Below are 13,219 nucleotides of genomic sequence, written 5' to 3'. Positions count from 1 at the left end.
AGTGGTTGTACTAATTTGCACTCCCACCAACAATGGAGAAGGGTTCCTCTTTCCCCACAGCCCCTCCAGCATTTGTTGTTTCCTGAGTTCAGAGTATAGGCCATTCTAACTGGGGTGAGGTGGTATCTCAGGGTTGTTTTTATTTGCATTTCCTTTACTAGCAGGGATGTTGAGCATTTCCTCATGTGTTTCTTTGCCATTTTTATATCTTCTCTTGTGAAGTCTCTCTTTAGCTCTTTTGCCCATTTCCTAATAGGTTTGTTGGGCTTGGAGGGGCTTAGTTTTTTGAGTTCTCTGTAGATGACAGATATCAGGCCTTTGTCTGTTGCTGTGCTGGTAAATATCCTTTCCCATATCGTTGGCTGTCTTTCTATTTTGGTGGCTATGACCTTAGCTGTGCAGAAACTTTTTAATTTGTAGTAGTCCCATTTGTTGAGTCTTTCCCCTATTTGTTGTGCCCCTGGGACTCTATTCAGGAAGTTCCTTCCTGTGCCTATAAGTTCTAGTGTCTTTCCTACTCTGTCCTTCAGTAGTTTCAAGGATTCAGGTCTGATGTTGAGGTCCTTGATCCATTTTGAGTTGATCTTGGTGCATGGTGATAGGCTTGGGTCTACTTTGAGTTTTCTGCATATGGCTGCCCAGTTCTCCCAGCACCAGTAGTTGAAGAGGCTATGTTTATTCCATTGTATGTCTTTAGCTCCTTTGTCGAATATCAGTTGGCTGTAAGAGTGCGGTTTTATTTCTGGGTCTTCAATTCTAATCCACTGGTCTTCCGATCTGTTTTTATACCAATACCATGCTGTTTTTGTTATGATGGCCTTGTAGTAGAGCTTGAAGTCTGGTATGGTGATACCTCCTGCACTATGTTTTTTGCCTAGAATTGCTTTGGCTATTCTAGGTTTTTTGCTGTTCCATATGAATTTATGGATTGGTTTCTCTATTTCAGTGAAGAATGTGGCTGGGATTTTGATAGGTATTGCATTGAATTTGTATAACAATTTGGGCAATATGGCCATTTTCACTATATTGATTCTGCCTACCCATGAGCATGGGAGGTCTTTCCATCTCCTTGTGTCTTCTTTGATTTCCCTTATTAGATTTTTGTAGTTTTCATTGAATAGGTCCGTCACGTCCTTGGTTAAGTTGATCCCTAGGTACTTTATTCTTTTTTTGGCTACTGTAAATGGAATTGTTTCCATAATTTCCTTTTCTGTTTGTCTATTGCTGGTGTACAGAAAAGCTGCTGACTTTTGCGGATTGATTTTGTATCCTGCTACTTTGCCAAATTGGTTTATTAGATGTAGGAGTTTGGGTACTGAGTTTTTTGGGTCCTTGAGATATAAGATCATGTCGTCTGCGAATAGGGATAACTTGATTTCTTCCTTGCCGACGTGGATCCCTTTGATGTCCTCCTCTTGCCTTATTGCTATGGCTAGGGATTCCAGCACTATGTTGAACAGAAGTGGGGAGAGTGGGCATCCTTGTCTTGTTCCTGTGTTTAGGGGGAATGATTTAAGTTTCTCTCCATTTAATATGATATTAGCAGTTGGTCTGTTGTATATGGCTTTTATTGTTTTGAGGAATGTTCCATCTATTCCTGTTCTCTCCAAAGCTTTTAATAGGTATGGATGTTGTATTTTGTCGAAGGCTTTTTGGGCATCGACTGAGATAACAATGTGATTCTTGATTTTAGTTCTGTTTATGTGGTGAATTACATTGATTGATTTACGGATGTTGAACCATCCTTGTGACTGAGGGATGAAGCCTACTTGGTCATGATGTATGATATTCTTGATCAGTTTCTGGATCCTGTTAGCTAATATTTTATTGAGGAGCTTTGCATCTGTGTTCATTAGTGATATTGGTCTGTAGTTCTCTTTTTTTGTTGGATCTTTGCCTGGTTTGGGGATGAGTATGATATTAGCTTCGTAGAATGAATTTGGGATTTCTCCCTCCGTTTCTATTTCGCGGAAGAGTTTGAGGAGTATTGGAATTAGCTCCTCACTAAAGGTTTTGTAGAATTCGTTGGTGAATCCATCTGGGCCTGGGCTTTTCTTAGTAGGGAGGTTCTTGATTACCTCTTGTATCTCACCGTAAGTTATTGGTTTATTTAGTTGATTTATTTCTTCTTGGTTCAGTTTGGGCAGTTTATACTTCTCTAAGAATTGATCCATTTCTGTAAAATTATTGTTTTTTGCTGAGTAGAGGTTTTGGAAATGGCTCCTTATGATTGTTTGAATATCGTGTGTACTTGTTGTAATTTTTCCTGTGGAGTCCCTGATTTTACGAATATGAGTCTCTTCTCTTTGTTTTTTTGTGAGTCTTGCAAGGGGTCTGTCAATTTTGTTTATTTTCTCAAAGAACCAGCTTTTAGTCTTATTTATTTGTTGAATGGTCTTTCTATTTTCAATCAGATTTATCTCTTCTTTAATCTTTGTAATCTCTCCCCTCCTAGTCGTTTTAGATTCTGTCATTTCTTGTTTCTCCAGTTGCTAAACCAATTTCTGATAGAGGCTTTATGTGTCCTTATTGCTGGGGCACACAATTAATTGGGCCACAGTGGCCTCAGACTTTGCCCACCAAAACCTTTGGTAGCCTGTTGTCCTCAAGTCCCATATTCAGATGATCAGAAAGCTCCATTGTCTTTCTTCTCAAAATAAAATGTAGGCATTTTATAGAATTGTTATGGGGAGAAATTTAAAAGACAGGGGTCTATTGCCATATCTCATAAATCTTCATAAGAACTAAAATTTCGGGGATGGGAATGTGGCCTAGTGGTAGAGTGCTTGCCTAGAATGCATGAAGCCCTGGGTTCGATTCCTCAGCACCACATATACAGAAAAAGCCAGAAGTGGCACTGTGACTCAAAGTGGTAGAGTGCTAGCCTTGAGCAAAAAGAAGCCAGGGACAGTGCGCAGACCCTGAGTTCAAGCCCCAGGACTGGGAAAAAAAAAAAGAAATAAAATTTCTAGGAAGTACAGCTATGGCTTAAGTGGTAGAACACTAGTCTTGAGCAAAAATGCTCAGGGATAGCACCTAGATCTCAAGTTCAAATCCCAGGACTGGCACCTAATTTTTTTTTTCCCTAGAAAGTTTTTTTTTTTTTAAACCAAAACTGTACTAGATAATGGAGAGTGATCAAAATAAGCCAGAAACTCAAGAGGTTGGGAGCTTGAGTTTCTCGTGTAGAGGGAGAACATGTCATTATATTCAATGTATATATGTAAAAACAATTACAGAACTCGAGGGTAGGGATGAGATGGGGAAAGATAGGGAGAATGATGGAAGGGGTGCTATTGATCAAGATGTATTGTACTCATAACCTGACTTCTGGAATCAAAGATCAAAGCCCCTTTGTGTAACTACTTAATAAAAGTAAATAAAATATATGTACAGTTTTGATCTATAGAATTTGTAGTTTTCTTTACATTTTGCCAATATATTCACCAATAAAACTAATGTTTAATTTAAAAATATTTGATTCCTCAACCAGGGCATGGCTCAAGCAGTAGAGTGCTACAGAAACAATAAATAATATTTGAGTCATTAAACAGACTTTTTCCCTGAATAAATTCCATGATTGCTAGGGTATACGGCTGCTAGCAGCCATCTTCAAACCACAACCTGTTGGTTCAAGTATCAGAGGACAGATTATTGCCAGCAGGGCAAGTGGAAATTGAAAATAAATGTCTCAGAGAACACAAGGAAGGATCAAGACATTGACAGACACCACAACTCTACATAAAAGACAAAAATTAAAAAATATAAGGCCTCGGGGCTGGGGATATGGCCTAGTGGCAAGAGTGCTTGCCTTGTATACATGAGGCCCTGGGTTCGATTCCCCAGCACCACATATACAGAAAACAGCCAGAAGTGGCGCTGTGGCTCAAGTGGCAGAGTGCTAACCTTGAGCAAGAAGAAGCCAGGGACAGTGCTCAGGCCCTGAGTCCAAGGCCCAGGACTGGCCAAAATAAATAAATAAATAAATAAATAAGGCCAAGCTATTCCTGGAAGGCTCAAAGAGACCACAGATGTTTCATCTACCTCCTCCTATGAGAGAGATTAAGTTTGAAATCCATGTAAAATGGGCTTGGCAAACATTCATGATCTTCACTACAACCCACAAGGCCTACACTTACTTCAACACTAGACTATATCACAAGACTAGGGTATTTGTCTTTAGACTAAGATCAAGATGTTAAAAAAAATCACATTAAGCCCTTAGCACAGTATAAAACTACATTTCCTTAGATCCACTGGCAATCTGTCTACCAGAACACAAATTCACCACTCTTAGAAAAAAGCTTTATGGTATATCCATTCACTAAGTAATGAAATAGGAAAATGTGTACCAAATACAGTAAATAGTTAACAGTCCTTGAGTTGACCAAGATGTTCAAATAATTACCTTAAAGTAGGTATTGTAATGATTTTCAAGAGCTTTAAGGGAAATATGCTTGTAATTATGAAATTTGAAGTGACTCCCTATATAGGATTAATAATGAATTAGAGAAATAAAGGGATGAATGAACTTAAGGTAATTCAAAATAAAACACACAAAAAATACGAAAAAGGAATGTAGCTCCAGTGATGTGGACATCAAGGTATGTGCCAAGCTAGGCTGCTGTCTTCTTCCAAGCTGGATGGATAATGATTTTGGGGGTAACACTGATCAAGATGCTTTGTATTCATAAATTAACATGCTGAGTTGAAACCCCTTTGTGCAAGTACTTAAAGATAACATAAAAACAACAAAAACACCTTCATAAGATAAAACGTGTCAACTTATTAGAAATGCATGCACATTTTTGATAAAATTAGTGAGGCATTACTTTTAACATCTATGCAGAGAATTCAAGTTCATAGCTGATGATGGAGCTTCTAAGTAGTTTGTCACAGAGTTAGCAGAAATACTAACTATAGACCCCAGAGGTAGAATGGGAGGTTGGCATTTCCCAGGCCTTCCCTTTGGCTAACCATAGGTCTGCCAATTCTTTCTAGAAGGACTGTGTGCTCACATTAACTGAGCTACTTTAACAGCTCAGACACAAGGGATAATGTTTGACATCCTCTACTGCTGGCATTTGAAGGGACACAGGATTCACCCATGTTCTTAGATCACAGTAAATTAGTGGTTTTAAATGAATTTACAAGTACTTCCAGGGCTATTTTGCTCTCCAGGATCAGAGCAGAGATCTGCTCCCTAGGGCTTGGGTTGCATCACACAGCCCAAACCAACCTTATGTAACCGGGATGATCTGGAGCCAGCCTCCAAACAGCAGGATCATAGTTACCAAGAGCACAAATGGGGTGGGGAGGACATGTGGAGTTGATCCCTGGCTTAATACCTGTCCATGCTCTCTCTGGGCAAGTGTATCTGCCATGTGACACAGCCTGTCATCTAGGGCTCACGTGGAATAGTCCATTTGTCTAGCGATGCCCTGTTGTGCTGGTTATAGGCAGGATGTACTTATTTAGCCTCTTCTCCTGTTTAGTCAGTTTATTCACTTGCTGTTTGTGGGTACCTGTGGGCCCCAGCAGCTCCTGTGTCAGGAGGACACAGACTATTCTGTGAATACTTCTGATGTCCAGGGAAGAAGGAGTTCTGATAAATATCACAGGAATATGAGCAGATTCAGGGACAGTCACAGATTAGCCTCCTCCCTATTGACTCTGCTGGGAGCCAAAGTGGATGCCCTGCATCAGGTGGTGGGCTCCATAGTCACACAATTTACTTGCTTCTTGGAAACAGAGGCATTATGTTTTCTATAGAGTTCATTTACAAATGCCCCCCAAACAAGATAGTTGCATATCATTCGTGATTCGGGAGCATATGGAGCTGTATTCTACCACAAAAGCTAGACAAGAGTGAAAGGGTCCCTGCTCTGGTGGCCTCTCAGCTGTACTCTGCATCCAGCCCCAGCAGTAACCATCCTATTATACTTTTTCTCAAGGTATTTGCAAATGTTTCCATCTCTATCCATCCTAAAGGTGCATAGGACACAGAAAGGACATCTCCCTTCCTTAGGTAGGAGAAACTGCTTCAGATATTGCCCACTTGCATCTTTTCAGGAACCTAAGCAGGAGTTTGGGGCTGCAGTCTTTCTACAGTCCCTCTGGTTTGGCAACGGCAAGAGAGGAATTGGAGGTGAGAATGGTACTTAGGAAATGAAAGTGGTTACAATGCTGATGCTGAGCTGTTGTGATAGCCATTCAGACGTGTTAATTCTCTCTCTCTCTCTCTCTCTCTCTCTCTCTCTCTCTCTGTGTGTGTGTGTGTGTGTGTGTGTGTGTGTGTGTGTGTCTGTTTGTGGCTTTCTGGATAAATCTCAGATCTCAGCTTCCAATGTGGCTAGCATTACACGTGTGAGCCACTGGCATCTTGATAAAGAGAAGAGAAGAGGGGATCTGGTTGTGTTTGGGATCAGATGCTCAGAGAAAATACAGGATGTTCTCTTCAAGAATTTCTTTCACAGGATTTAGGCCAAATTCATACTAAAAATGATCACTCATTACCAGAAATAAATCTAGCACCACGTCTGAAACATGCAGCATTCAGGGATAGCCACATGACCCATGACTAGTAGTGCTCTTGTGTAACTGAGGCTTATTCGTCCTACACAGACAAAATAGAACAAAGTGTGACTGAGAGTCTGTAGGTGGGGCAGTTAGAAAGCAAAGAGAATGAGGCTCAGCCCATGGAAGAGAGTATGGGAGTGGGGGACACCAGCTGTGATGATGCTTTCCATGACATTGAACTTTTGATTGCTCATTTTCAAATGTGAGTAGAGCCAGTACAATGTTAGCAGGCCTTGCTTGGTGACCCAGGACTGACTAATAGCATAAATCTGGGAGAGCCCTATGAGTCCGAGGATCCAGACATGTGGTCCCGATGGCTGAATCTCCAGGATGGAAGGGATTTATAAAGCCATGGAGATGACTGTTGTAGACTGCTGTTTGTTATCACAGCATGGGTCTGGCTGCTGGAGCTAAAGCATGCCTGTTTCTGACTCCCATTACCTATTGTCTATTGCCAATTTGACCCCAATTGCCACCATCCTCTCAGCTATACACACTGTAGGGGATGTATCCATGGTCATCTCATGGAATCCTGGGCATCTCTGCCCCACATGGAATGGAGAGGAGAAAGTATAGCCCTGTTTAGTCAGGATGTGGAAAAGAGCCCCCCAGTGTCTATCTGTGTTCACATACAGGTCTCTGTGGAATTTCTCACTGACCTGAATTTCCCTGTAGTTAGAGAAGCAGAAGTTTGCTGTTTATTTTGTATCTGAAAATGTAAATTTAAGCAATGCTTTTCTACCAGAAAGGTTTCCCATTCCATGGTATGAATATTTTAAATTTAATTTTATTGTTAAGGTGATTGCAGAGGGGTTACAGTTACATAGGTAAGGTAGTGAATAGATTTCTTGTCATACTTGTTACCCACTCCCTCATTTTTCTCCCATCTTCCCCTCCTCTTAACCCCCTCCTGAATTTTTACATATTATAAAATGACATTTAGGTAAAAGCAAAGCTCATCTGTGCTCAAGAAGGAAGCTCCAGCTGCAGACCCACTCTGGTCCTGCTCAGGATACCCATGGCCCCTGGAAACCAGTCTGCGGTGACCATGTTCATCCTGCAGAGGTTTGTGGATGACCCTTGGCTCCAGGACACCCTCTTCTGTCTCTTACTCATCTTGTTTGTCATGGCTCTTCTTGGCAACATCCTGATCATCACTGCCATCCACTGCAGCCCCAACCTCCACACTCCCATGTACTTCTTCTTGGTCAACCTGGCCCTGATGGATGTTATCTGCACGGTGACTGTCTTGCCCAAATTCCTACAGAGCCTAGTAGCTGAGAACACCATCTCCTTTGGAGGCTGCCTCATCCAGATGTTTGTCTTCACTTGGGTCCTTGGATCTGAGTTGCTGCTTTTCTCTGCCATGGCCTATGACCGCTACCTGGCCATCTGCTGGCCACTGCACTATGGTACTCTGATGAGTGTCAGAGCTTGTGTGTCTCTGGCCACCTTTGTGTGGTCTACAGGGGCTCTCAACTCCTTGGTGCTCACTTGTCTGGTCCTGCGTCTATCCTTCTGTGGACCCAACCTCATTGCACACTTTCTCTGTGAGATTCCATCGGTGCTACTGCTGTCCTGCAGCCCTACCTTCATCAATGACATCATGACAGTTATTGCAGACATGTTCTTGACTGGCCTAAACTTCTTTCTGACCATGGCCTCCTATGGTTGCATCATTGCCAACATTCTGCGCATCCGCTCAGCTGAGGGCAAACGGCGTGCCTTCTCCACCTGCTCAGCTCACCTTGTGGTTGTCACGCTGTACTACTCTACTGTGCTCTACACCTATGTCCGGCCAGCCATGGGTTCCACTGGGCTCCAGGACCAGGTCATCGCCGTTCTGTACACCACTGTCACTCCCTCTCTCAACCCGCTCATCTACACCTTGAGAAACAAAGAATTCAAAGCATCCTGCAGAAAGCTCCTGTCTTTTGCCAGATTACCCTAGGAGAGAAGAGGAACTTTGAAAATGGCGGGAGAGGGGCTGACACTTCTCACATCTTGAATCTGGAGTATGTAGGTTTTGTCCCCTGGGCTGTCTGTCTGAGACTCTGTTTAGGAAATGCCACACTTTGTACCATAGAATATCTGATATTTTTACTCCTCTAAAGGCTTCACTAAGCCACATGCATTGCTACATTCCTAGTACCTTAAAATTTATGTTTGTACATTAGGTTCTCTTAAACATTAAGACCTTTGACTCATTTAACTAGATGTCACTAGCTGTTTAACTAAGAAGTATAGGTTCTTTTAATGTACACGTTTGTGTTTTTTTGTTGTTTTGTTTTGTTGGTTAGGTTTGTTGTTGTTGCTGTTGTTGTTGGGTTGCTTGTTTTGATGTGGGTCTTGGTGCTTGAACTCAGGACTTGGGCAGTGTCCCTGGGCTTTTTTAATGCTCAAGGTTAGTTTTGCTTTTAACTGGAGATAAGAGTCTCAAGGACTTTCCTGATCAGGCTGGCTTTTTATTGCAATCCTCAGCCTCCTGAGTTGCTGGGATTATGGGTATAAGCCACCAGCACCCAGCTTAATTTACCATTTTTAAGTGCTTTCAACTAAAATAGTGATTCTGCCATTGGAAAAATTTGAATAATTATAACATCATTTGTAATCCATGAAAAAATTATCAACTCACATAGAAGGCCAGTGACACTTAAGGAGCATATAAGAAGTACACTTGGCTGTCCCATCATGTACCAAATTATTTTGGGCTGGATGTTTCCCACCCTTGCCATTCATATTGTATTGCCCCAATGACCATGAATTCTGTACCTTACCCACCTTTCCTGTTCACCCCTGACTCTTGTCCTGTGACCACCTTCCAGTCTCTACATTTTGTTTTGTTTGTGGTTGTGGAGCTTGAACTCAGGGACTAGTTGCTGTCCCTGAGCTCTTTTTGCTCAGGGCTAGTACTTTACAACTTTGAGCCATAGCTTCACTTCTGGTTTTTGAGTGGTTAATTTGAGATAAGAGTTTCATGGGAACTTTTCTGCCTGGGGCTGTATTGAACTGTGATTCTAAGATCTCAGCCTCTGGAGTAGCTAGATTACAGGTGTGAGCCACCAGCACCCAGCCAATCTCTACTTTTATGAGTTCAAGATTTTGTTTTGTTTTGTTTTGCCATTCCTGGGGCTTGAACTCAGGGCTTAAGCACTGTCCCTGGCTTCGTTTTGCTCAAGGCTAGCACTCTACCACTTGAGCAACAATGCCCCCTCTGGCTTTTTCTATATAGGTGATGCTGAGCAATCGAACCCAGAGCTTCATGTATACGAGGCAGATATTCTACCACTAGGCCATATTCCCAGCACCAGGATTTTAGATTTTGTACAAAATGAGAATGTGACATTTGTCTTTCTCAGCTTAGCTTACTTCATTGTGCATAACACCATTCAGATTCATCCATATAAATTAGAGTTTCTTCCTTTACATGGCTGAATATTAGATATATTGCTGTATACCTAATATATGCAACACATTTTCTTTATACATCAGTGGACATTTGCTTTCTTTTTATTGGATATTGTGTATTGTGTATGCAGTGAACATGAGGGTGGAGATATCTCTTTAAGGCACTGATTTCATTTGTCTCAATATATACCCAAAGGCAGTACTGGTTGTCCATATAGAGTTCTATTTTAAAATGCTTTGAAGAACTTCCATATTGCTTTGTGTGATGGCAGTACTAAACCTTAGTGTGCAAATTTGCATTTCTCCCCATTTCACTAACACTTGTTATTTTTTGTCTTGCTGATAATAACCTTCTTAGAGGTTTGAGGTAATATTAATTGTGGTATTGACAGGCAACCTCTAGGTGATTAGTGTTGTTGTGAATCTTTGAATAAGACTTACTGTTTCAAAACCTTAAGACATTTCTGTATCCTCTTTGCAAAAACGTCTATTCACTTGTTTAGTTTTTTAAAAAATGTTTTTGAATATCAACCACTTATTAGCTATAAGATTTGCAAACATTTCCTCTTACTCCATGGTTAGCATTTTCCTTTTTTTTTTTTTCTTCCTCTTTTGCCAGTTTTGGCGCTTGAACTCAGGATGCTATCCTTGAACTTTTCTTTTTCTTTTCTTTCCTTTTTTTTTTTGCTTTTCGGTTAAAGGCTAGTGCCCTACCACTTGAGCCACATCTCCACCTCTGGCTTTTTGGTGATTAATTGGAGAAAAGAATCTCATAGACTTTCCTTCTTGGGCTGGCTTTGAACCTTGATTCTCAGATCTCAGCTCCCTGATAAGTTAGGATTGCAGGTGTGAGCCACCAGCATCTGGAGCAGTGCGTTTTCTTTTTAATTATTGTTTCCTCTTTGGTAAGCAGAAGTCTTTTCAGTTGATGTAGTCATTGTAGTTTAAATATATTTTTGCCTCTGCTTTTATATCCAATATATAATTGTAAGTAAAAAATGTTATGGGGTTATTTCTCTATGATTTCTTTGGGGATTTTATGGGTTCACAACTTACACCTAAAACTTTTATTCATTTTTTTTTAATTTGGGAGGGCTGGGGATATGGCCTAGTGGCAAGAGTGCTTACCTTGTATACATGAAGCCCTGGGTTCAATTCCCCAGCACCACATATACAGAAAAGGGCCAGAAGTGGCGCTATGGCTCAAGTGGCAGAGTGCTAGCCTTGAGCAAAAAGAAGCCAGGGACAGTGCTCAGGCCCTGAGTCCAAGACCCAGCCAGGACGGGCCAAAAAAAAATTTTGGGGGGGGGGGCATATTCTACAAATATCTGAGTCTGACATGTATGAAACCGAGGAATCTGGATCTGATGGAAGGGGCTTGTGAGAGCTGGGGATGGCTGGTTGGCTTCAGTTTAACTTGGCGTGGTTGAGTAGAGTGCTTGTTCTGGGTGGACATGGCTTCTCGTGTATCTGTGTAGGACTCAAAGTATAAGACTTTCTTTTTAAATAGTCCTGATCTAGGAGCTTGAACTCAGGATATGGGTACTGTCTCTGAGCTTTTCTGCTCAAGACTAGCATTCTGCCACGTAAGCCACAGCACCACTTCTGTTTTCTTTCTTTCTTTTTTTTTTTTTTCTTTGTATGTGGTACTGAGGAATCAACCCCAGGGTTTCATGCATGGTAGGCACGCACTCTACCACTAAACCACATTCCCAGCCCCTACATGTAAAACTTTAACACATTTATAGTTAATTTTGTATGTAGTATAAGTTAAATTTCAGTGTCATTCCTCTGCATGGGGTTTCTAGTTTTCCCTACTCCATTTAATGGAGAGACTGTTCTTTCTACAGGTTTGGTCTTGTCATTGTTGTTAATGATGAATTGGCTGTGGATTTATGGCTTTCTGCACTGTTACATGGGTCCATGCACATACTTATACCAGTACCTTAAAATGTTGATCACTATAGCTTTGCAAGGTAGTTTGATATTTAAAAGTGTGATGCTTCAAACTTGAATTTCTTTCTTAAAATAACTTCAGCTTTTTTGTGGGGGGTGTTGGGGCTCATAGGATTTCATACAAAGCTGAGCATTTTTTCTACATCATTAATAAATGTCATCTGGTATTACTGCAAATGGAACTGTTTAATTTTTTGATGTTTGTTAGTATATATAGTTAATTCCAATAAACACATGGGAAAAACAGACAGCATATATCCACCTAACACTGGAGAGAGAGCAAACATCTTTGCAAGGCATTCTCTACTTCCTTGTTCCTCAAAGTGTAGATGAGGGGGTTCATAGTAGGGCTCAAGGTCAAGCACAGAACACCAGACACTTTGCTTCTTTCTGCACTACAGCTGGAGGCAGGGCTGATGTAGGCACAGAACACAGAGGAGTGGTACACATAGACCACGAGGAGGTGGGATTAGCAGATAGAGAAGGCCTTCAGCTTCCCGTTAGTTGAATGCATGCACAAGATGCTCTTGATGATGCAGCCATAGGACAGCAGGGTGAGCAGGAAGTTCAAGCCTCCATAGAAGGCATTGGCCAAGAGTGTCATGATGTTGTTTACCCGTGTCGGACTATAGGAGAGCAGCAGGAGAGGAGGAATCTCACAGAAGAAGTGGGTGATGACCTTGAGACAACAGAATGTCAGCCTTGTCATCAGACCAGTGTTTAGGGAAGCATTTAAGGCACATATGGCCCACACGCCTACAGCCATGTGGGCACCACATGTGCATGGGTTCATCCTGGAGCTGTAGTGCAGGGGAAAGCAGATGGCCACATAGCGGTCATAGGCCATGACTATGAGCAGCAGCAACTCAGAGGATGCAGACCAGACAAGAAAGAAGAGCTGGGTCATACACTCCTGGAAGGAGATGGAGTTTTGTCTGCAATGAGGCCAACTGGCACCTTAGGCAGCAAAGAGAAGGTACAGACAATGTCCATGGTGGCCAGATTGCAGAGGAAAGAATACATGGTGCTATGTAGGCCAGTGCTGTAGATGACCAAAGCAATGAGCAACAGAACATTGCCCATTATTGCCACAGAGTACAGGGACAGCGGGTAGCCAGTCAGGGTCAGTCACAGCCTGGGATGCTCTGAGAACCCCTGCAGAACAAACTCGGTGACCAGTGTCTGGTTGGAGCTTGCCATCTGAAGGGAACAGCCCTGGTCCCACTCCTGCATCTATAAGTCTGTGAGGAGAGATCACTCTCTGTTTACTCACTTC

General features: G+C 41.8%; 1 protein-coding gene and 1 pseudogene across 1 annotated transcript; one reads left to right on the top strand and one right to left on the bottom strand.

Moving 5' to 3' along the window:
- Positions 1 to 7,597: 7,597 nt before the first annotated feature.
- On the top strand, positions 7,598 to 8,530 carry LOC125342422 (olfactory receptor 13G1-like). The gene has a single exon (XM_048334573.1). It carries the CDS (start codon positions 7,598 to 7,600, stop codon positions 8,528 to 8,530), a length of 933 nt encoding a protein of 310 aa, XP_048190530.1.
- A 3,675-nt stretch (positions 8,531 to 12,205) lies between these two features.
- On the bottom strand, positions 12,206 to 13,146 carry LOC125342413 (annotated as a pseudogene).
- Positions 13,147 to 13,219: the final 73 nt, after the last annotated feature.

The sequence above is a fragment of the Perognathus longimembris genome, chromosome 2 (assembly GCF_023159225.1).
Source record: "Perognathus longimembris pacificus isolate PPM17 chromosome 2, ASM2315922v1, whole genome shotgun sequence".
Lineage (NCBI taxonomy): Eukaryota > Metazoa > Chordata > Mammalia > Rodentia > Heteromyidae > Perognathus > Perognathus longimembris.
The sequence above is the reverse complement of the archived record's forward strand: the minus strand, read 5'-3'. Positions and strand labels throughout refer to the sequence as shown.